At 38.7% G+C, this 25,248-nt stretch overlaps 1 protein-coding gene across 1 annotated transcript in view; it reads right to left on the bottom strand.

Annotated features, from left to right (window-relative positions):
* LOC113069001 (adhesion G protein-coupled receptor L3-like) overlaps positions 1-25,248 on the bottom strand; it is an 88,169-nt gene that overhangs the window by 59,918 nt on the left and 3,003 nt on the right. Inside the window, 4 exon segments of the mRNA XM_026241987.1 lie at positions 518-703; positions 2,141-2,244; positions 7,241-7,576; positions 22,063-22,863. Of these exon segments, the coding sequence (XP_026097772.1) occupies positions 518-703; positions 2,141-2,244; positions 7,241-7,576; positions 22,063-22,863 (1,427 nt within the window).

The following is a 25,248-nucleotide window of genomic DNA, read 5'->3' as shown; positions in this document are numbered from 1 at the left end:
TATATTGAAAGGTGGTGTGATCGAGTATGACTGATTTCAGATTGCACAATGTTATCCCTCAGTTCTACACAACTGTAAAGACCTTGTCTCAGACGGCCACCGGGACAATATCACAGCAACCCCCCGAGTCCTCTGCACAATCTGACTTTGCTGCAGTCTGGAATTGAATTGATGAGCCTTGTTTCTCCCAAGATTTTACTCCATTCTGTCACCCATTAGGTTTTGGCTCCTTAACTGAAAATTAAGTGTTTACTATTGTCCTTTAGCATTATTGACACACTATTTTCCTATTTAATGCTAATATTAAAGTTGCTTTGACACAATCTGTATTGTTAAAAGCACTAAATAAATAAAGGTGACTTTGACTTGACTTAAATGACTTATGAAGATATTAAGATATCATAAAAACCAACATCATGATCTTCTGTAAAGCTGCTCTGAAACAGTGTTTATAGCGCTCTACTAAAACATTTGACTTGAGATACTGTATATTAGTGATGTATATCAGACGCAGTACCTTGTTGAGGCTCCGGGCGGCGCTGTCCTTTCCTCCGGGGGTGAGATTCCTGAGCTGGACGTCCAGCAGGTCGATCAGGTGACCCATGGCCCGGACAGTGTAGGTGATGTCACCCGCGTGGATGTGACCCTTGGTCTGTTCGGAAAGCTCACGGGAGATTATGGCCGCAGGTTCACCCGCTCGGATCTACAACACACACACACACCGGCATAAGGGAATGTGTTTAACATTGAAAAAAATACACACACCACCTTTATCTAAACACTCAATAAATATGAAGTCTTTTTTTATGTTGTTCATTTACGTGAATGCTCTGAATTAAGTGATTGAGTGAAGCTCATTTTCTGCAGGTGTGTGTTTGTGTGTGGATGACGGTCAGCAGAACTGAAGGTGTTGGGATAGGTGTTAATGTTCCTGCAGCGCGTGATGATAAACAACACCAAGGTCATCACGGAGTTGAGTCCCAGTCAATGCAAGGATGACAATATGAATGCTAACTATTTATCAGGTATATATATATATATATATATATATATATATATATATATATATATATATATATATATATATATATAGATCAGATCCTCCTCCTGTGTTTGTGTTTGTCTGCTAGAAGCGGCTGAAGATGTGAGAAGTGAACGACTCTTGACTTGACTCAGACAGTGAAGCTCTGTTCTTTCAATCCGTGGTGAAAACACGAGCGCAGACGACAGCCACGCTCACTCGTGTTGAGTTTAATCACAACACTCCTCCAGCTAAAGGAAGAGATGTGTTTATTTGCTAATGAGACGCAACTAAAGATGTTGTCTTCTGGGCTGCCTGCTGGGTCCACATACACACACACACACACACATACACACACACACACACACACACACACACACATTTCACATTTGTAAAACTGTAGGACTGATTAGAACTACTCATTCAGCCCAGTGTAATTTTAGTATTATATTATATTATATTATATTATATTATATTATATTATATTATATTATATTATATTATATTATATTATATTATATTATATTATATTATATTATATTATTAGTAATTTTATGTGGCATTTTTTTTTTTACCTTTTAAATTTTATTTCAGCTTTAATTCATGTACTTAAAACACATTTCATAGTTTTATATTTAATTTGCTCAGCACATGCTCAGTGAAAAGAAAAACATGTTACAAATTTACACAAAAGTAAGCACATTCCCAGACAGCAAGCAGTTTCGGCCCAGGTCTGGCCCACATCTGGCCCACATGGATTTCATGCGGGCCAGATGTGGGCCGGATCTGGGCCAACACTATGTTGCTGTCTGGGTTGCACTTTTAGAGGACCTTTGAATAAAAGCATTGTGTGATTTATTTTACGATTATGTCCGCAACTTGTTAGTTATAATTTTTTAGCTGATGTCTTAAATTATTTTCCATTTACAAACTTCTTCAATATTTGGCACAAATCTTTTTTTTTTAGAACATTTCCAATTAACAATAACAACATCGGCTTAACCAATCAAATGAAAGATCCAACTGTTGTATAATGAGTGAACATGGCAGGCTAAATATACACTTCCCCACTGTGTGTGTGTGTGTGTGTGTGTGTGTGTGTGTGTTTGTTTCTCAAACCTTCTGGTTGATGATGTTGACCCATGTGGAGGAGCAGTTGATGAGGTCGGGCCCCTGCTGGTCCCACAGTCCCTCGGGCCCCTGACAGGAGAACACAGCCATCCCTGTACACAGAAAGCAGACGTTACTGTGTGTTCATATCACACAGTAAACACATACACACACACATCAACATCCTTCACTGCTGTTTCCACAGATGACAAGAAACACTTTCAAACGTCTGTGATCATAAAAGAATGTGTAATTACTTCCTCTGATGGAGATAAAATCACTGCAGCGTGTGTGTGTGTGAGAGAGAGAGCTCTAACTACAGCCAGATGCAGAGAAGTGTGTGTGTGTGTGTGTGTTCATTCCCTGGAGAGCACTGGTAAAGGTCAATTAAAGCGCGTGGAGAGAGACGACAGAATTCTAAGCTCTAATTAGAAGGACAGAAGAGGGAAAAAATGTCATATTCTTCCAGTCGGGTGACTGTATTGGCACTCAGGTGAGATCGCTGACACACACACACAAACACACACACACACACACACACTCTCTCTCTCTCTCTCTCTCTCTCTCTCTCTCTCTCTTCAGAAGTACTGTCAGCAGACACAAAGAACAGCAGTTTGATAAAAGATTATGTTCAATAAACACATGCATTACTAACTTTAATAACAATCAATTAATGTAAAAAATATAGTCTAAAAGTCCACATGTGTGGAAATATTTGCAATAAAAATGTTACAATATTGTATTAACTGTATCCTTGCAAATGTTGTTTAAAATGTCTCTGTTGCATACATAACCCTCATTCCCTGATAGAGAGAAAGGAGACGTAAATGAGTTTAAGACAAAACGCCAATGAAAATTGGCTAGTGGATTTAACATACTTGAGCCACTCCCCGTGCCCACGGGTGCATCCACTCATTAGGTTTTATGCTGAGGAGCCGAGAACGTGTCCCGGCAACAGCGAATGGTTCAAGGTTGTGGCATGGGGACATAACGTCTCCGTTCCCTCCATCAGGGAACAAGGGTTACGTATGTAACTGAGACTTTCCCTATCTGTAGGTCACTACGAGCTATGTCGAACGACATATGGGGTCTTATGGAAAATGCCACAACCTAAACACCGTCACAACCCTGTGGCGCTGGAATTGTCGGCAAGCCGTGGCATGCCACAAAAGCTACGCTTAAGATCGTAACCTTCCCAAAGCTACAGTGTAAATTCACTGACCTTGGTACCGAAGGGGCCAAAGGGTGAGTACATCGCTGCTGGTGAAGGCCATGCTGCTTTTCCGCCCACACAAAGTTAGACTTTGGAGAAAGATTGCTTCAAATTTTCCCTATTTGTTCTTACAGTTTGTCAAGTCAATGGGGAAGCGAGCCTTAGGAAAAGGTCACTACAGAGACCACATCCTACCCATAGGGAGGTGACATGTGGAGAAACTGATATGGACTGACCCAGGGGGCAGTACTACATATGGAATGGGTCTCTGAGGCAGTTCCTACCTTGGAGTAGGGATGAAACAGCTGCCAGAAGAGACGGGTCTGTCAAGGGAAGACACAGGTTTGCCAAGAGGGAAACCTTACCGTGGAAGAATACACATATAGGATTGCCTATAGGGAATCAAGCCATATGGACACCTAGCCCAGTATTGGGGCTGACCGGAAATCCTGGCATGCTAACACCAGTGCTGGGCCTGGCGGCAGACTGCTCCACCAGGTCTGACCGCCAAGGGTGCTGGAGGATGCTTGACCAGGGTACACCAACCAGGGACTCTACTGGGAGAAGAAAGGCGCTCACATCCCCGTGTTAGGGGGAATGGCACAGCAATCGTGACACCCAATCAGCCCTTCCCGTCAATTACCTGCTACCCAATACATGGGAAGAAACTGGCTCTACACAAATTTTGTAAAACCTTCCAAACGTGTTAGGTCTCACCCAGCCCGCAGCTCGACAGATGTCTGCCAGAGAGGCGCCATGCACCAGCACATAGGAGGAGGCCACACTCCATGTGTAGGGGGCTCTCACCCCCAGGGGACATGGCTCACCTTGAGAATGGTATGCCAAGGCAATGGCATCCACTATCCAGTGGGCCAACCTCTGCTTGGAGACAGCCTTCCCCTTCGGCTGACCTCCAAAGCAGACCAGGAGCTTCTCAGAGCTTCTGAAGCTCTGGGTGCGGTCCACGTATATGCGAAGTGCTCTTACAGGACACAGCAACGCCAAGGCTGGATATGAACCTTGGGCACGTATCCCAGCCGGGGTCTCAAGTTAACGTGACAGTAGTGACACAAGGTATTCTTCACTTACCGAAAATGCTTGGAGGTTCCCGACCCTTTTGATGGAAGTGAGCACGACTCAACTGAATCCAGCGGCTCAAAGAGACACCTCTGAAGTCCTGCCAGAACAATAGAGTGGCCCAGGAGGGAATCAAGGGTGTCCTTGGAGGATCTAACCTTCTGGCAACCCTCAGGAACCTAACGATCAGATCATGCCTCCCCAGGGACCAGCTGTCCACTGCATCGTGATGGCCTGCAATTGCAGCAACATACACTTTCTGGTTGAAGGATGACAGCCTACGCTCCAACCTTTCTTGCAGGAAAGAAAGCACGACTCTGACCGGCATATCCGGGGGTCTTCTCGGTGCGAAGAACACCAGTTTGTGAACAGACTCCACTTCAGAGCATAGGCCTGCCTCGTAGTGTGGGCTCTAGCCTGAGTGATAGTGTCTACCACCGCCGGTGGCAGATCACTTAGGTCTGCCGCATACCGTCCAGAAGCCACACGTGGAGTTTCAAAAGATCTGGACGCGGGAGCCAAATGGTGCCTAACCCCTGAGAGAGGGATGCGCCAGGAAGGGGCTGTCACGGGGTGCATGAGTTCCGAAAACCAGGTCCGGGTGGGCCAGTAAGGCGCAACCAACAGGACCTGTTCCTCGTCATCCCTGACCTTGCACAGCATCTGTGCGAGCAGGCTCACTGGGGGAAACACATACTTGCGTAGAGCCCAAGGCCAGCTGTGTGCCAGTGCATCTGTGCTCAGGGGGGCCTGGGATGGGGAATAAATAGTACAGCTGGCAGTGGGAGGACTCGTGGGAAGCAAACAGGTCTACCTGGGCTTCCCCGAATCTACTCCAAATCAGCTGGACCATCTGGGGATGGAGTCGCCATTGCCTGTGAAAGGTGAGCTGTTGTGAGATCGTGTTGGCTGTACAATTGAGCTCCCCCGGGACGTGGATAGCGCGCAGTGACAGCGAGTTGCGTCTGACTCCAGAGGAGGAGATGGTGGGTGAGTTGAGACATGCGACATGTTTCTGCTCAAGAAACATTTCTGATTATTATCAATGTTGAAATTAGTTGTGCTGCACAATATTTCTGTGGAAACTGTGATACATTTTATCTTTCAGGTTTCACAGATGAATAGATGAAAATAACATAATTTATTTGAAATGTAAATATTTTGTTACATTATAAATGTCTTTACTGTCACGTTTGACCAATTTGACACATCTTTGCTAAATAAAAGTATTGATTTCTCAACTTTTGAATGATATTATATAACGGGGTTGTAAAAAATAGCCACACTTCATTCAAAAGCTAGTGCTTTTTGATGTTGTTGTTTTGAAAGAGAATATGAGGATGTGAATGTGTTACTCTGAGAAATGACCAGAAGACAAATCCAAGAACAAACAACTAATTATGAAGAAGCTGCCAATCACCTGAACCATGGAAACAGATGGGAGGCCTGGAAACGTTTGGATATGAGCAGTGAGAGAAATGAAGGACTTTAAACAAAGAGAGGCAGAGGAATGAGGGTGAAAGGTGTGTTTGATGCGTTTGCTGTGTTCATGTTATTTGTGCTCACTCTGTGTGTCGCTCGTCTGCTGCACTTTCACAAACTCACTAATAACCAAAGAGAGAAACACACACCTGGGTTACCCAAGCAAGCTGTTAAACATGCAGTGAGTAGGGCTTATTTGATCTGTGGAAACAGAGCAAGGCGTCGCTATGCAGCCGCTAGGATGTTCATGGTTAAGAGCAGATTTCTGAAATCTTACTTGCTAATATCTACCATTTAAAATAGAGGGATCACATATTCTTATTTTTTTGTTAAATAATAATAATGATTATAAATAATATTAAAAGATTAAGCAATGATACTAGTGATGATAATAGTTATGTTTGCAAGTCAGACTGGTTGTATCAAAATTAACTAATAATCACACAATGAAAAATAGTGAATAATTCAGATGAAAAAGTCAAAACTGAGAAAAAAAAACCTCAGAATTGTGAGATGTAACTCAGAATTTAGAGAAAAATAGCCAGATCTTTAATATATATATATATATATATATATATATATATATATATATATATATATATATATATATATATATATATATAAAGAGAGCTTTCATTGCTTGTAATTACAAAAAAAATTTACTCAGAAGTCTGACTTTCTTTTTCACTGTTCTGACTATTTTTCTCTTAAAAGTGTATATCACAAATTATCTCAGAATTATGAGGAAAAGTCAGAACTGCGAGATGCAACTCAGAATTCAGAGAAAAACTGCCAAAATTGGTTTATTTCTCATAATTATTTTTTAAACATTTTTATTTGTAATAGTTGTGACTTTTAAAAATTTGAGTATTACTTTACAAAAATAGATTATATATTAATAATAGTGCTGTCAAACGATTAATCGTGATTAATTACATTCAAAATATTGAAAATAGTATTTACATGTCTATATTTATATTCATATCCTTTATATTATTTATACATATATTTAATATATAATCACAACAGAATTTTCTGAAATATATACATGCATGTGTGTAATTTTCTATACATAATAAATATACACAGTACACACACATATATTATGTAAACTAAAACTTTTATTTTTTTAATTAATCGCGATTAATTTTTTGACAGCACTATAATTAATAATGAATAAGATATTTCAATACCTAAGTGTTTCTTTTTATAAATTAAGGATAATCGTGCTCTGTTCCTGTCCAAGTGTTGGCGCGACTAATTAACCAGTGCATCTCTCAGCGCCCTCTGCTGGTGAACATAACCACCTCACGGCTCCCTGGACTGCTCTAACGTACCGATGGTTCCCGGTGGGCAGGGCTGCTTGGCCACGAGGCCCTGCCGTGTTCTGGGCCAGGTGATAGAGGAGTTGGTGACGGGGCTGCAGAACTCCTCAGCGATGTTGGGCAGGACGGAGGACGGGTCAGAGCGAGCAGTGACCTCGGGGAGAGCCGCCGGCTGCCGGTTTGTGGTGGTGCTGCGCGGGGCCACAGGTGTTGTGGAGGGAGATCGGGTGCTGCTATTCGTGGTGGAACTGGTGGAGGTGGAGGCGGTCGTGGTGCTGGCTGTAAATGGGCGAGTCGTGGTATGTGTCGTTGTCGTGTCCATTAAGACATTTCCTGAGGAGGAGGTTTCTGGAATCAGAGGAAAAAATAGAGTTATAAAACTGATAGTTCTGGTCCTTGATTCTGATTGGTTGAGAAAGGTTCAAAGCTGTTGTAAATTCAAAAGCAACCAATTTTTTGCAACCACAACCACTTCTGAAGAACCACATTGCTTAGCAGAAGAATAATTACTGCGTACCAATTTGCATACTATCCGTCCTAAATAGTTTTCGAACACAGAATGTGTATGTCCCAAATCGTAGTGTGTTGGAAAGAGTATGCCAAAGATCCCCAGATGGTCTATTACTTGAGATTAAAATTTGAAGTGCAGACTAATGCAGACTCTAATGACTAATATCGCCCACAATGCTTTGTGTGGTGGATGAGTATTTGATTAGAACTGCAAACAAGAATTATTAACAAAATACAATAATTTTGTTAACTGTGATAATATAATTGGCAGTGCAGTTTAAACAATGACAGAATTCATGTAGAAACAGAGTGCTTGTTAAATATGCACTCATGACGAAGTGGTATGTCCCAAAGATTGCCTAATATCCTCAAAAGTACAGTATGTACTTTTTCTTCACAAAAAGAGTACATAATTTTAGGGCATATTATAAGTAAACGAACTGGGATGCAGGAAATGTTTTTATTAATATCATTACATTTTATTTGCTTTGTTTTATTATATTTTGTGAAACCTTGCTATGTATATGGAATAACTGTTTTATAAAGCAATAATCTCTGTGAAGTCGTGGTTTACAGTGATTTTATAACATCTAAGCTCCGAGTCTTGCCTAACAACCCCTTTAGCTGTTATAAGTTCACTGTAAACCACGGCTTCCTGGGGCTTACTCCTTTATTTTAGAACGCAACAAATTATATTTAATTCAGAAATGATATTTCCTGTAATAATGTACTAATTGTTACAGTATATGTAGTAACACATTATCTAGCAGCAAATTGCTTAAATAAAAATCAACCAAGCAGTACCCTGCAGAAAACGACTTCATACTGAGGTATAAAATCACACTGTTATATAAAGATCTAGCGGCTCTAATGCAGACTTTTCTATTATTTATCTTTATTATTAAGTCTCCTGCTGAATTTCTTCTTAAAGTAAACTCTCATTAAAAAGCACAAGAGTTAGAGTTTAACCTTGGAGGACTTCTTCTCCAGAAGCATCATTAGATGTTCAAGAGTGAAGCTGTGCACAATGATAGGGATTCAATATATCTATTTATTATTCTGAGTGCTAGGAGTGCTAGAAACCCTCTTGTTTTTGTCATGATTATGATTACTAGAGGTTCAAAGGCAGAATATGTTTTTGCTGCTTGCCGCTATTAAGGCAGACGTGTTGCATGGTAACTAAACCTTCAACTATAAATCTGTAAAATCAATAAACAAGTTTATTTTACTTTATTGTATATAATAACAACATCCTACACTTCACACCTGTACAAATCTAGAAAACAATTCACACCACTGAGGCACTATTACACACAAGAAACCAAGAAACACCACCAACTCGACTGTTATTTCATTCCAATGCCTGTTCATCTATAAACACAGATATTGCTTTACACAGCTTTAGCCCTACTATTAAACCGATGAAATCAAGCAAGCAAACAGATGAGTAAATATATTATAATTTCATGAAGAATTTCTGCTGCCCAATTAACCAATAAAATCTTAAACACAATATGGCTTTTAATGAGTATTCAACCGCAAAAAGCAGGAATTAAACTGCACAGCATGATCCAAAGTGCATACATATTCAATATATCCATTCATTTCCAATACACAGAGTGATATTCATTATTTTATTATATTAATTTATTTTTACTTGCAATAGCATGCACTAATGAACAGATCAGAATAAGAGCAGAGATGTGCATGACGTGAGCAAACCGAGCGGATGATCAGCTGCTGTCAGTTCTCCAAACACAAATAAAGGGCTGAAATGATCCGGCTGCTTCTGTGAGTCTGTGATGCTCTGAGCCTCCAAGGAGCTAATGTGCTAATAAACACAGAAACCAGCGAGAGAGAGCAAAACAAAGCAATAAGACAACACAAGAGACTCGGGAGGAATTATGGGAAAGGCCCATAACCCAGGATATAACACACACACACACACAGGCTTTTGTGCTGTAGGGGGAAGTGAGGGTAATAGTTTTGTGTTCGTGTGGGCAGAACATCGACTCTGATCTGTTTGTGTTTACATTACAGAGAATTTCATTTCCTACCGTTTTCATGAACTGACCGCGTACGGCCAGCAGCGCTAGCGTTAACTTCTCTGGTAAGAGAGTCTCCAGTGGTCTATTAGCAGAGAACTGCCCATTCAGAGAGGAAGAGACACCTGACCGACATCTAAACCTGCCAACACAGTCTGGTGTCGGTTTAACACACCATTAAGAGACATCAGTGATCACCAAATGGTACAGTGATCGCGGCTCATGAATAGACATGAATAAACGCTGAAATAAATACACGAATAAAGACTAAATCACAGCCCATTACAGCATTGCATAACTTGCTCAGTGGTGCATGGTCTGCAGTGAATGGGTGCCGTCAGAATGAGCTGATAAAAACATCAAAATAATCCACACAACTCCACTCCATCAGTTAACATCTGGAGAAGACAAAAGCTGGTGCTTAATCTGTGCAGATTTTTCTCCTGATTCAGAACAGACAAATTGTCCACTGGTGCTACTATTAATTATAGACTTGTATTTTATTTAGAAATGTCTTCAAATGTCTTAAATTTGTTTTCTTCCAAACACACTTGTCTTCTCCAGATGTTAACTGATGGACTGGAGTGGTGTGGATTACTTGTGAATTATTGTGATGTTTTTATCAGCCGTTTGGACTCTGATTCTGATGGCACCCATTCACTGCAGAGCATCCACTGGTGAGACACTGATAGAACGCTACATTTCTCTAAACCTGATGAAGAAACAATCTCATCTACAGTACATCTTGGACAGCCTGAGGGTGAGCACATCTTCATTATAAACTGTTCCTTTAAAGACCATAATTGCTCGAGTGTCTGCTAGCATGCAACCTAGATCGACATGTTAGTATTCACACCAGTGTTTTTATGTGCTGTAACATAATGAAGTTATTTCACTAACTCAGTTTTGGATTATTAATATTATGTTTATTAACTTCACAACCCTAAGCTTGCCCACTATTAATTCTTTGATGAGCAATTAAAAGTTCAGCATCACCTGCTGCAGGAGTTAATTCTCTTTTAAAACTTTAATAAGTCGTGCCCAGAGGGCTTCTATATTTATAAAAGAGCAAATCAACCTGATTATTCATTTTTCTTCCTATTTTTGGCCTCAGCCATTTTATAGATAAGAACAGTGATAGTCCAAAGAAAGGCTAATGGGATCATGTGTCCATCTGCACGTCTACAACAAGCTGAAAATGTGAAAAACCACATTATCCATTATATTTCATATCCAGTTTCAATTTGGAAGAATTTGTATTTTCTGAGTAGTATCTATTAGTTAACCCCTTACCGGTCACCCCCCATTGTCAGCATGGAGACACAAATGACATATCCAAAATTAAAAGGTTGCTGCTCATGAGTCTTTCTTACTAGATACATAATCAACATATACGTTCACAAAGCTGACACTTCAAAGTTTTCTGTTCAGTTATCAGAATTACTCAGACTGTTATGATAATAAAGATATATAAATTAAAACAATATGGTTTTGGCACTCTTTAATGCTGCATGAGTGATCTGTGATTTACATTTATGCATTTGGGAGATGCTTTGATCCAAAGCAACTTATTTAAGTATGCATGTTCCCTGGGAATTGACCCCACAACCTTTTGTGCTACTAACACAATGCTCAACCACTGAACATTTATTTTACACTGATTGAATCCTTATAGGCTATGATACGATACATGAATGAATGAAATAAGCACAGCACGATCACCAATCAAACAGCTGCATTGCCGTCTCTGCACGTCTCCCAAAAACCAAACTAAGAGTATAATAATAATTAGCTTAGATACAGATACATCTTCTACTAGGCTTACATCTTTACTTTATCTTTTGCTGGTTTGCATGGCACACTCACATTTGTTTAGTGAAGTTCAAAAAATACTGCTTAAAGAGTTCTTCATAATGAAAAAGTGTGCCTTGAACCAATTGTTTTCATATGATTACTAAACGTTGTCATGAAAGCTCTCTACTTGTATGATCAATTTATTTTTAGAAATAAATGTTATACTTACTACTAATTACTACTAATACTAATAATAATGCATTTTATGCCAATTAACAAAAAACAGCCACACATACTGTACACATTCACACATAATAAACCTTCACAGCGTGTGAATCAATGACAGCCGTGAGTGCAGCTTCCAGCAGCTCTGCGTCATTAAACACAAACGCACAGAGATGCTTCATTAGGATCTGAGGGAGGAAAACGCTTACAACCTCCAGACGCAGCAGAGAGACTCCTCCCAAAACCACCTGACCACGACCACATGACACTTTGCACACACTTCAGCTCACGCCTGATGTTTCTCTGCCTCCACTACAGATGACTATACACAGATGTGACCATGCAGCAATCCTCACTGCAAGTTAATGGCTTTTGTTACATTTCAATAATGTTCATTTGACAAATTTCCACTGATTATGATTTCAATAGTAGAATAAAGATCATTTATAACGACACACACTGCTGTGAGAATATCTCACTGCATTTTAATTTAAATAAATGTGGTAAATTGTCAGCCCTTGTTGCTGATTATGTATAATTTGTCTCAGTTCTCAGTAACTTAAACATGATGTTTCCTGTGAAGCAGATGAAGACAGACTGACCAAAGCAGCACGTGAATCTGATGAAAGTGTGTGTGGTCTGATCTGATCCATCAAAACCAACTCACTTAAGTCAACCAGTCAATCTGTAAATCTGCCTGTAAGATCCCATACACACAAGAAACGCTCTTAAAACATTCAGTCTATTATCAGAGCTGACGGCAGATATGGCGACGCGTGTCTAGTTTCAGCCGTGTGCTATTACGCTTAATTTGAGGTGCTCTTCTTGTCATAATTAACTCTCATTTGTCTTCTCAGCACCCAAGAAAACGAAGAGAAGTTTCTCTGGCTGTCAGAAAGTGCTCGTCACTTTAAATTGTCTCTCTATTCTGGTGTCTTATCAGAGCGAGTGAGAACTGGCTCGACTCATTCATGTCTGGCAGAAAGATGAAGCATCTCTATCACTGCTCACTCGCAGCCATGCTTAATTAAGATGTGGACCCTTTTCACTGTTCCCATCATATTGCAAACACACACACACACACACGTTTGTTTTTGTTGCATTGTTGTAAATGAATTGTTTGCCAGAGTCAGCTCTCTGATTCTTAACACATGAGACAAAACTCACACTTCAACTTGCTGTTAGTTTTTAAAATAATATATATTGACACTTCAAAATCAAATCCAAATTCCTCTGTATGTACCCTTTATTTTTCCACTTCTGCAGCCTGTTCTGTGAGGAGTCTGCAGGTCTTGACTCTGTGTGTTTTATTAGAGCGAAGGCCAGACAGAGTCAAAAGATCTGCAGTAGTCATAGCACAAGGCTGTGCTCCTCTGAAGTCAAGGCGAAACATATTTCACTCTGCATATGGGCCAGATTAGGTCAATTACCGTCTGCCTAAAGAGACCCTGCAGAGCAGAGAGCATCCCCCTCCTGCTCCAAACATCACTGTGCTCGACGTTCCCGCACATGTTCTGAATATCAGCAAACGCAGAAGCTATAAGGAAGAGAGCTGCTTTTCCAAACAAAGGGTCAAAACAGGAGATCGGTATCTCACACGAAACCGTCCCTCACTACAGCTCCAGGAGGACATCTCAGACAAGTCAAGTTTGACAGGAGCCTGAAGAAAAACAAGGTCCTGGTTCAGTATTGCTCACTGTTTTGAGAATTCATAATTCCCTTTAGTGTGGCACAAAAATAAACATTCATTTCAAGAGAAATTTCATTACGTTCATATGACATGGCATGGTGATTCTACTATGTGCAATAATTTTGGAGTTCACATTCTACATTCATAATTGTATGATCTTATGTTTTGTCATTTGAGCCTTATGATTTTGTATTCTGAATTTAATGCAGATCTGATTATTATTTTGTGCTAACTTTGATTTCTGATGCTGATTTTAAAGATTTCAAGGTAATTCTAATGCATCATGCTGAATCTAGAAAAATCGGAGTGATTCTGTTACCTGATGCAGATTTTGAAGAATTGTATGTCATTCAGTTATCTGACGTTGATTTTGGAGATGTATATTGTTCATGTTATCTGATGCTGATCAAGACTTTTTCTTTATGCTGATTCTGCTATCTGGTGTTGAGTTCAGAGAATTAATGTTGATTCTGCTAACTTATGCTGATTTTGAAGATTCCACATCTGATGCAGATGTGTTGTTGTCTAATGCTGATTTAGGAGATTATGAGTTTATATGCTGATTTTTTCTGAAGATTATTTTTCAGTTTTGTAATCTGAGGTTGATGATTTTACATTGTCAATTTGAGTTGCAGATCTGAAACTGTCATCTGAATCAGACACTGACTTCATGACCCTTTACTTACTTTGTTCTCTGATGACGATTTTAGACATTTCAAGACAAATCTACTATCTGATGCAGATTATTCTTTTATCAGCTGCTGATTTTAGAGATTGTATTGTTTGTGTTATCTAATGCTGATTTAGATCTACTGCTGGTTTATATTCAATATTCATTCTGTTTTCTGATGCATATTTGTTGTTGTCTGATTCTTACTTTGGAGATGTCAAGGTGATTAAATGAAATGATGCTGAATATGCACATTTCAATGTGATTTTTTAACCTGATGCTGATTAATGTTATCTACTACTGACTGTGAGGCATTCATGCTGATTTTCTTATCTGATGCCTTTAAAATGTTGAATTCAGGTATTTAATGCTTATTCTGTTAAGTGATGCTGATTTTGAATATTCCCCACTGATACTGTTATCTGATTTGTTGTTGCTGTCTAATATCTGATGCTGAATTCAGTCAGCTCATTGTGATTCTGTTATACAGTATGATACTCATTTGTTGTTGGTGGTGCGGTCCAAAGCAGATTTTTGAAGATTTTGTTCCAGTTTTGTGACTTGAAGCTGATGATTTTCATGTCTACTGATGATTTCATTATTGGACACTGACCTTATGACTCTTTTTATTTTTAACATTTATTTTTGTTCTTAATCTGTAGCACTTTGGGATTCTGTGTGAATATAAAGTGTGTTATAAATACAATGTATTATTATTATTATTATTATTATTATTATTATTATTATTATTTGACCCTCTATAAACTTTGTTATCTGAATCTCATTTCAGAGATTCCAATTTAATGACATTTTTGGAGACGAAACACTGAATCTTTCATTCTGGTATGATTCTTTTATCTGATTTTAGACATTCTAGGATATTTCTGTTATATCATGCTTATTTTTAGAGATTCCCTGAAGCTACACAGAAATACATGAGACAGAACTGGAAACACACACACACACACACACACACACAAGGCCAGTGGAGCAGGGCATGGGGACAGATGTTGTAAGCACAGTGCGTATCTTTCTCTTGACTGCCTCTATAGAGGAACTAAAGCTGGAGAGGTATGCGGGGAGAGGGTGATAAAGTGCGACACACTTGTGCCCTCGAGCCAGGAGATTTTCAGCAGTGAGTAATGGAGCTGTGTGCAGTGATAAAATCAGCCTCCAGCCAAACGCTGGGACCTGAGACCTAAAACATATAGAGGGCCTAAAAATAAACGTACAGTGCTGTATGAGATAAACAGGTGAGTCGATATCCTATCCAATCTATATTTCACCCCAAAATCAACAGAAGCCTATTTTGGGATCATTCTTTACTTATTTGCATTGTGATGTATTTTTTTATTAAACAGTAAATCCCACACATTTTAATTACCAAAATGTATAAATTTTTCTCAGTAATCTACCTCGTTTGATTCTTTTTTTGCCAGTGGCTTGTAATATTGCATAAATCATGTATTTTGAGGCCTTGTGCTAAATGGCACACATGATGTGCTTGCGATCTTGTGATGGGCATTGCTGACTGTGAAGACTACTAGATCTAGGGTGACCAAACTATATGTCCTCATTCCCCCGGATGTGGACATGTCCACTTTTTCGACCCATAAATATTTCGAAATCACCCAAAAATGTCCGGCATCTGGCTTTTGCTTTCAACAGTCACCATTCACTGTGTGCGTATTTGTATTAAAGCCCTGTTTTCTGAGTCCTGCTCCCAATTTCTGACCGTGTCTCATTTGCTATTTTCTGACTCTGAAGGCTGCTCATGCCTCGTGTTTGTCTGCATGCACTGGGAATATTCACTGTTTGTTTGTCCTAGTCAGGCTGTGCATTAGTAGTGGAAATATTTCAGTCTCTCTCTCTCTGAAGATACGCAGAAATGCCAATGACCGAAAACTCTCATTATATATATATATATATATATTTTTTAATTTCTGTGAAAACTGTAAAATAATTACTTTGCATTTACATAAGATAATCAGAGATCATGTTTTGCAATTTAAGTTAAAGGGGGAGTGAAATGCTATTTCATGCATACTGAGTTTTTTACACTGTTAAAGAGTTGGATTCCCATGCTAAACATGGACAAAGTTTCAAAAATTAAGTTGTACGTTTGAAGGAATATTTTTGGTCCAAAAATATCTCTTCTGGTTTGTCACAAGTTTTGGAAAGTTTTTTTTTTCGAGTATGGGTCTGTGTGACGTTAGATGGAGCGGAATTTCCTTATATGGGTCCTAAGGGCACTTCTGCCGGAAGAGCGCGCGCTCCCGTATAGCAGAGCACTGAGAGCACAACAGACTTCACTGATCAGAGCGAGAGACCGAATTGTCACAAAAGAAGTGTGTTTTTGGTTGCCAGGGCAAGAAAACCCTGCACAGAGTTGTTCTGAATATCGGCATGGCTGTGATTCAGTCACAGGTATTTATAGCCGTGCTGATATTCAGAACAACAACACTGCTGCGTGTCATTTTGCTTGATGATGTCACCAAGGCTAAAACCTTATAGAATCAGAAAAAAAAAAAAAAAAAAAAAATCCTAAAATGTCATGGGTGTTTTTTAGGTGTGTATAGTGCAGAATGTATGCTCACTAGGTCTTGAAACAGCAATAGAACATGATGAACAGAACCCCATCAAAGAGTCACCTTCAGATGAAGGTTAATTCCAGAAGAAACATGCTGCAGGTGTTGTGCGTTGAGAGAGAGAGAGAGAGAGAGAGAGAGAGCTCTCACACACACACACACATACACACACACTCTCTCACTCTCTCTCCCTCTCACACTGCATGTGTGATTTGAGGATGCTTTGAGTGGGTCATTTCCTGACTCTATAAAAGCATGGGAGAGCATCTCAAATCACTTAATAAAGGCGACTTCACCTCATGTCCACTCTGCCAGACAGAAACACACAACAGAAACATCCTTTATACAAGGATGAAAATGCACTGCGAGCATGTCTGTAACATTAAACTGGATTTGTTATTCAGGTAAAGTTATAAACAGTGTAACTAATTTGCTCAGCGAGTTTCTTCTCAAACTATTGCTCCATGGAAAACTGACTGTAGAAGACAACAGTTCACACTAATGGCAACACTAATACATTTAAATTGTGATACTAGCATATTTAGATGCTGAACACTTTGCAGTGTACATGCCGCCTAATATGAAAGAAAAAGCATTTGTGTCAGAAAGCAGTGGTGAAGAGCAGTAGTTAGTGTGCTGCTGGATCATGACAGCCTGAGAGTGTAAATGTGAAGTGGACACAGCTGTCAAAAACACTTCCATTAAACTGTGCCCAAAACTTCTCTAAAAGATCGAGTTCAGCAGAAAAATGACATGAAAAGCATGCCGTCCAAACCACTGCTGTCATCAGGGAGACATCGTTGTGACTTTGAACACAGATTCAGTCTGTCAATGAAAACATAGCTTTCATTAATAAAACACTCTTCTTTTCAGAGCTTGCTAAGACATATCAAATATCACTTCTCACAATTAGAGTTTGAACGCCTTTAGGAGACATTGAACGATATATTTTGATACATATATATCTTTTATATTTTGAATAATTTTTTTGTGTTATGAAAAAAAAAAAACATTTTGTTTGATGGGGTGGGGGGTAGATTTTTGTTTTAACTTTTTTTTGTAAACACTAGGTGAATTTGATTAAAAATAGTTTACATTTTTCAAAACATTACTTGTCATGTTTGTGCAATTAATAAAAATATAATATATCGTAAAAATATAATATATCGTAATACTTATATTACTTTTCTCTATTTAATATGTTCAATGTTTTTTTATAGTTATAATAGTATATAATAATAGATTTGTCGCAGAAAACTAGATTTTTTTATTTTATTTTTTTATATCTAACAATGTGGTGGCAATTACAATAATTTGGCTGACATTGAGCATGACCATGAAAAAAAAAATGGTGGAAAGCATTTAAATTTTTTGCAAATGATTTCACTTTTATTTTCTCTTAGCATTGACCCCCAATATGCCTCTTGTATATTACTGTGCAACAGTAACAGTATTTTTCTCACAGTGTTACCCACAAGAGCTTTCTTTATTTAAAAGGCAAATGCACAGACGACATTTTGACTTTCAGTAAGGAGCCATGAACTTCTTCCCCTCCACCAACTTCACTCGATGCTTTCCAATTAAAGAGAATATTCCAGACATTCTGCTCGACCGCTAACTCACGCAAACAGCACTGAAGCTCACTCGATCTGTGTGCCGCCTGCAGACACCAAACAACTCATTTCACTAAATCAAAGGCAAAGCTTCCATTTTCACAACCACAACATTCCCAACATTCACCAAAATGTTATTAGTAGCTGTGCTTTTAAGGAGGAGGCTGTGAATCTCATCGAAATATGTCATATTCACCCTAACGTCATAAGAAATACAAGACCATATGTTGCATAACAGAAATAAAGCTTATTTGTAAGACTGAAAAGTTTGTCAAATGATATTTTTTTTGCACTGTGACATTCCATTGAAACATAAAAGTGCATATATAAATTTCCACCCCTATATGTATTTTCCCCTCTTTCATTTCTGTTCATGGTGATTATAATTAGATCATTTTTATTAAAAGAAAGTAAAAAAAAAAATCTATAATAGTGAAATTGGTTTTGAAATACAGTAAAACTAAACAATGAATTAATTTATAAATCAACAAAATAAATTAAGTAGCAAAAATGTTAAAAATAAAGTAAAACATTAAAAATATATATATTTAGAAATATATTTAGCGTATATTTGCTTGCTTGTATTATATATATATATATATATATATATATATATATATATATATATATATATATATATATATTTTTTTTTTTTTTTTTTATTCTTTGGGTATCAACAGCTCCTTTGAATCTCATTCAGTTACTGTTACCTACCCTTTTAAAATACATTTTGTAGCTGTCTATCGACCCCCAGGACCACTGGGTAACTTTTTGGATGAATTAGATGTGTTGCTCTCAACCTTTTCTGAGGATGGTACTCCCCTAGTTATGCTTGGAGATTTCAACATCCATCTAAATAAACCTCTGTTTGCCGATTTCCACACTCTGCTTGCTTCTCATGATCTTAACCGAGTGTCAACTACTGCTACTCACAAATCAGGCAACCAACTGGACCTTATTTATACATGACACTGCTCTACTGATCATGTTCTGGTTACTCCACTGCACACGTCGGATCACTTCCTCCTCACTCTTAACCTCAACATGATCCCTGACACTTCACTTACCTCTGTCATCTTTCGACGTAACCTACGCACACTTTCACCCTTTCGGCTTTCTGCAATGGTTTCATCCTCACTTCCTTCCCCTAAACTGTTTGCATCTTTGGATGCTAACAGTGCTACTGATACTTTCTGCTCCACTCTTACATCTTGTTTAGACACTGTTTGCCCCTTATCTTCCAGGCCAGCCCGTAACACCCCTTCTGCCCCTTGGTTATCTGATGTTCTACGCGAACACCGTTCTAAGCTTAGAGCTGCTGAAAGGGTGGGGCGCAAATCCAGAAATACTACTGACCTTAATATGTATCAGTCACTCCTATCTTCTTTCTCTGCTAAAGGACATACTACCATAACAAAATTAACAATTTGTCTAACTCTAGCATGCTTTTTAAATCATTTTCCTCACTTCTTTGTCCTCCTCCTCCCCCTCCTGCCTCATCTCTAATAGCTGACGACTTTGCAACGTTATTCATTAATAAAATTAAACACATTAGTGCACAATTTTCCACACCACAATCAGTCAAGCTCATATCACCAGCAAACTCATTTACTTGATTTACTCATCTTCACTCTCTGAGGCAGAAGTCTCAAAACTCATCCTTTCTAATCACCCTACAACTTGCCCGCTTGATCCTATTCTATCTCATCTCCTTCAAGCCATTTCTCCTGCAGTTGTACCTGCACTCACTCACATCATCAACACATTCCTCCACACTGGTGTTTTTCGCTCATCATTTAGACAGGCACGTATAACTCCACTACTTAAGAAACCCAACCTCAACCCATCTCTTTTAGAGAACTACAGACCAGTTTCCCTTCTTCCTTTCATTGCAAAAACACTTGAACGAGCTGTGTTCAAACAAGTCTCTACATTTCTCACACACAATCTCCTTGACAGCAACCAATCTGGCTTCAGAAGTGGACATTCAACTGAGACGGCCTTGCTCTCAGTTGTTGAAGCTCTAAGACTGGCAAGAGCGGAATCCAAATCTTCAGTACTTATCCTGCTTAATCTGTCCGCTGCTTTTCACACGTTTAACCACCAGATGCTCCTATCAACCCTACTGGCAAAAGGCATCTCAGGAACCACACTTCAATGGTTTGAGTCTTACCTATCAGATAGGTCATTCAAAGTATCTTGGAGAGGTGAGGTGTCCAAGTCACAACATCTAACTACTGAGGTGCCTCAGGGCTCAGTCCGTGGACCACTTCTCTTCTCTGTCTACATGGCATCATTAGGTTCTGTCATTCAGAAACATGACTTTTCATACCACTGCTATGCTGATGACACTCAACTCTACCTCTCATTCCATCCTACATATACATTTACATTTAAATTTAATCATTTAGCAGAAGCTTTTATCCGAAGCGACTTTGGATAAAAATCCTGATGATCCGAAGGTAGCTACTCAAATCTCAGCTTGTCTAACAGACATTTCTTCCTGGATGATGGACGATCACCTTCAACTCAATCTTGCCAAGACAGAACTGTTTGTGATTCCAGCAAACCCATTGTTTCATCACAATTTCACCATCAAGTTAGGCACATCAACCATAAATCCTTAAAAAACACATTGCTAAAACTGTCCGATCCTGCAGATTTGCTTTATTCAACATCAAGAAGATCAAGCCCTTTCTTTCAGAACATGCAGCACAACTCCTTATTCAAGCTCTTGTTCTGTCCAGGCTGGACTATTGCAATGCCCTCTTGGCAGGTCTTTCAGCCAATTCTATCAAACCTTTACAATTAATTCAGATCGAGGCAGCAAGATAATTTTTTCATGAGCCAAAAAGAATACGTGTCACACCTCTGTTTATAAATTTGCACTGGCTTCCAATAGCTGCTCGCATAAAATTCAAGGCATTGATGTTTGCCTACAAAACTACCACTGGCTCTGCAACCATTTACCTAAATGTATTACTTCAGACTTATGTGCCTCTAGAAGCTTGCGTTCTGCAAGTGGACGCCACTTGATTGTGCCATCCCAAAGAAGCACAAAGGCACTTTTACAGACTTTTAAATTAAATGTTCCCTCCTTGTGGAATGACCAACCCCAAGATGTGTTTTAAGCCATCTTCAAGAATCGGCTTAAAACACATCTCTTCCATCTTTATTTGACCCTCTAACTTTAGCACTCACTATTCTAATTCTATTCTTTTAAAAAATCGAACTACCTTTCTAATCTTTTTATATTCTGTTTTCTTTTCATTAATTATGCAATTGTATGTGTGTGTGTATGTGTAAAGACCTCTAACACTAGCTGGCTCTATTCTTTTTTTATTATATCTGTTTTCTATATATTATATTATTTAAAATCCCATGCTATGTGTACTGTGTTAACCTAACTGAGACTTGTTATAGCACTTAAATATCATTGCTCTTTTTGTTGTTTTTGATTGCTTCCACTGTCCTCATCTGTAAGTCGCTTTGGATAAAAGCGTTTACTAAATGAATAAATGTAAATATAAATGTAAATATTACAAGCAAGCAAATATACGCAAATATACGCTCAAGCTAACAAATGGCTTAAACCCTGAAAAAAGTTGCATCCACTTAATATTTTCCTTTTGAAACATTTTTTTTTTTCAATTCACTTTGAGAAAGCAATCATAGCTTTCAAAACGCTCCAGCTCTTACCTAGCCTATTGTCCAGGACTCCGAAATCCAGCGTATACTTGACCACGTGATAGTTATTCCACACATAGAGCAGATTGTCTCTGGGATTGTAATCCACGGCAGCGATGTACTGGTATGAGTTGGGGAAGGGGATGTCCAGATAGCCGTCTTTGCTCAGCTCCGTGTTGTAGATGTAGTCGATTTTATTCCCGGTGGCTTCGCTATCGTCATCTTCATAGACAGTCTTGACCACGTACAGGATCCCGCAGATCATGAAGGCGTTGGAAGCGGAGCGTTTGTCGTAGGCCGTATCCCAAGTTCCCTCCACACGTAACGTATACGGGTTGAGCTGGCTGATTACGATCCGTCCGTTGTTTTGCTCCGTGGCGTAAATCACCCACAGTCCGTTCTCATCCACTGCCAGATCGATATCAGACTTGCCTCCCCAGCGATACGGCGAAGTGTCGTGGTAGTTTGCGCTAGCGATGATAGCCTCACCACTCTTGATGCGAGTGCGCAAATCGAATTTGACGATATTCCTGGTCCTCTCCTTGTTGAAGAACAGTGCCCCGTCGTAGACGACGAACCCGGTGCCGTCCACCCGATGGGGGAGCTTATAGGTCGTGGTGGGTCTTCCTGCGATGAAATCCTCTTTGCTGGAGTATTCGGTGAGGGTGTCTGTGCGATATGGCGTCCAGGGCATGTAATAGATCTTATCCGAGGCCTGGAGGGGGTCTTTGCACCAAGCTCCCGACTGGTGGTCCGACTCGAACAGATGCTCGCTCTGATAAACGCCACGCAGGAGCCCTGGGCACAAGAAAACTACAGACAAACAAAGAGAGAAAGACAAGTGAGCGTAGGTTTGAAAACACTTTCATTTGATACGTGGGATAGCGGCTCACTGCTGGACACAAGATACACTTAAGTTTATGAGCAGGAAGATCTTCAATGTTTCTGAAAGACGTCTCTTCTGCTCACCAAGCCTGCATTTATTTGATTTGCAATACAGCAAAAGCAGTAATATTGTGAAATTATGCGACTGGAATAATCCAGTTTTGAAATCACAGGAATAAATTAAATTTGAAAATATATTCAACAGTTAAACAGTAAAAATACTTCAAAATGTTTTGTGTTCTAGAATTGTGTCCTTCGATAAAAATAAAAATAGTTATAAATATAGAACTATTACTAAAAGTATATTTCCTTTTACAGTACATCTTAATTTTTAGCATTTTAATTTAGATTAGAATTTGATCATTTTAATAGTAATAGTTTATTACTTTAAATACTTTTAATTCATCCCCCATCATGAGTGAACCCATGTGCATGTGACGGATCGGACGCATGCAGAAAGATTTCACTTCCACCTGATGTTGCCATTTATATTTTTGATATATAAGAGTGAGCTTATTAATGACGGCTGGTCAAAGGGGCCAGAGGCCGCCGAGACATAATAATGAGCTTATATTTATTACAATCCGAACGGATTCCATCCCGATGCTAAGATATTGTCAATTTATGTCAACATGATTTATTGCGTCTGTGCGCACAAAACTAATAATAAGCGTATTTTGCTCAATTCAGCTTCGCTCTAAGCAGCGGCGCAGCATCAGAACAGAAAGATTGTGTTTCTTTCCAAGGCTTTTGCCTCCAGAAATTGATTAAAGCCCAAGCCTGACTGCGGCGATCCATACACTTACCCAGATTAGGTTAGAAATATATAAACTCATTCCAATTAATTTCCTGCATGGGTCAAATCTGTTGATAGCACAGACAGTGTGATCTCCGCTACATCTGTGATGTTTATGATTGCAGAAACGCTCATAAATTAAAGCCAAACGCTGCTATTATTAACAGCTGGAAGCTTTTATCATATCTGGACGTTTCGTCCTCTTTCATTTTCCAGCGGTTGATTTTATGAAAACAATAAAAAGCACTCTAAAACGGTCTTTTTAAAAAATGTTTTACTTTCAGCTTTCATTTTTACTGCAAATGCCTTTTATGCAGATTTCATTGCTTTACCCTTAACTTTCAGTGCTAACCTATGAAAATCCATCTTAAAAATATAATACACGTGTGAATAAAGAATACTTGAATGCTAAAAAAGGTCAAATGATCCATTTCAATATTTATGGCATAAAAATGGTTTGTGTGAAGATTATTAATGCATTATTATTATAACAATATATTAACTTTATCTAAAGATACTTTTTATTCCAAATAATGCAAGAAGAATGTAAATATATTTAAAATATATAACAGTGTGAAGTTATTTGTGTGAAGATAATTAATGATTATTAAAAATAATTGAAAAAAAATAAAGCTTTATCTTATTTCTAACTTTTGGTTTTACCAGATTACGCATAAAAGCGTGAAAATATATTTAAAATAAATGGTATAATGTACAACGTAGACAATAAATAGTGAAAAAAGCCATTTTAATATGTATTGTGTTGTGTGAAAATGATGTGGTAAGATAATTAATAATTTATTGTAATTATTCATTTATTTTCTAATAAAGCTTTATCATAAGTTACTTTTTTATTTGCAAATTATGCAAGAGTAGCAGTACAGATGTTCTGTATACAATGTAACATATTCAGAAGTATATAATATAACATATTTAATGTGATGGATGCGGTTGAGGAAATTACATTTCTTCATCATGGTCCAGAGGAAAAATGTCAGATTTATTAGAAAAAAAAATAAGCCAGTGTGTTTGGAAAGTTTCTTCTAAAGGAATTTAATTCCCAAAAGTCCACAGGGCCAAAAGTGGCCATAGTTGAAGAAACTCATTTCGTTGCTTGGTATTGTGGGAAACAAAGCTTCCTCTGGCTCTGTGTCTGAATCCAGCGGCTCCATTAGTTAGTCTGAGCATCTCTGAGAGAGAAAATGATATGACGCTCAACGCTTACACGAGTTAGAAAGGTTAATGAAGAGGGCTGTTCACACACACACAGCTCTCTGACAATTACAGTAATATACAGTGTTTAAAGCGAAGCCCCAAACACCCGCTGCAATCAAGATCAGAGAGCTGTGATGATGCTGAGCCTAGCGCAGCTACAACACACACATCTCGTCTTCACACAGAGTCTCTAATGACTGAGAGAAGACCCCGGACGGACCTAAAATCTAACTCAGTCTTCATTCACTCAGGCTATAGAGTTGTTCTGGATCAGTAGAGCCCTAAAGGAGGCGTTTGACAGA

This window comes from Carassius auratus, unplaced genomic scaffold (genome assembly GCF_003368295.1).
Source record: "Carassius auratus strain Wakin unplaced genomic scaffold, ASM336829v1 scaf_tig00000466, whole genome shotgun sequence".
Taxonomy (NCBI): domain Eukaryota; kingdom Metazoa; phylum Chordata; class Actinopteri; order Cypriniformes; family Cyprinidae; genus Carassius; species Carassius auratus.
The sequence above is the reverse complement of the archived record's forward strand: the minus strand, read 5'-3'. Positions and strand labels throughout refer to the sequence as shown.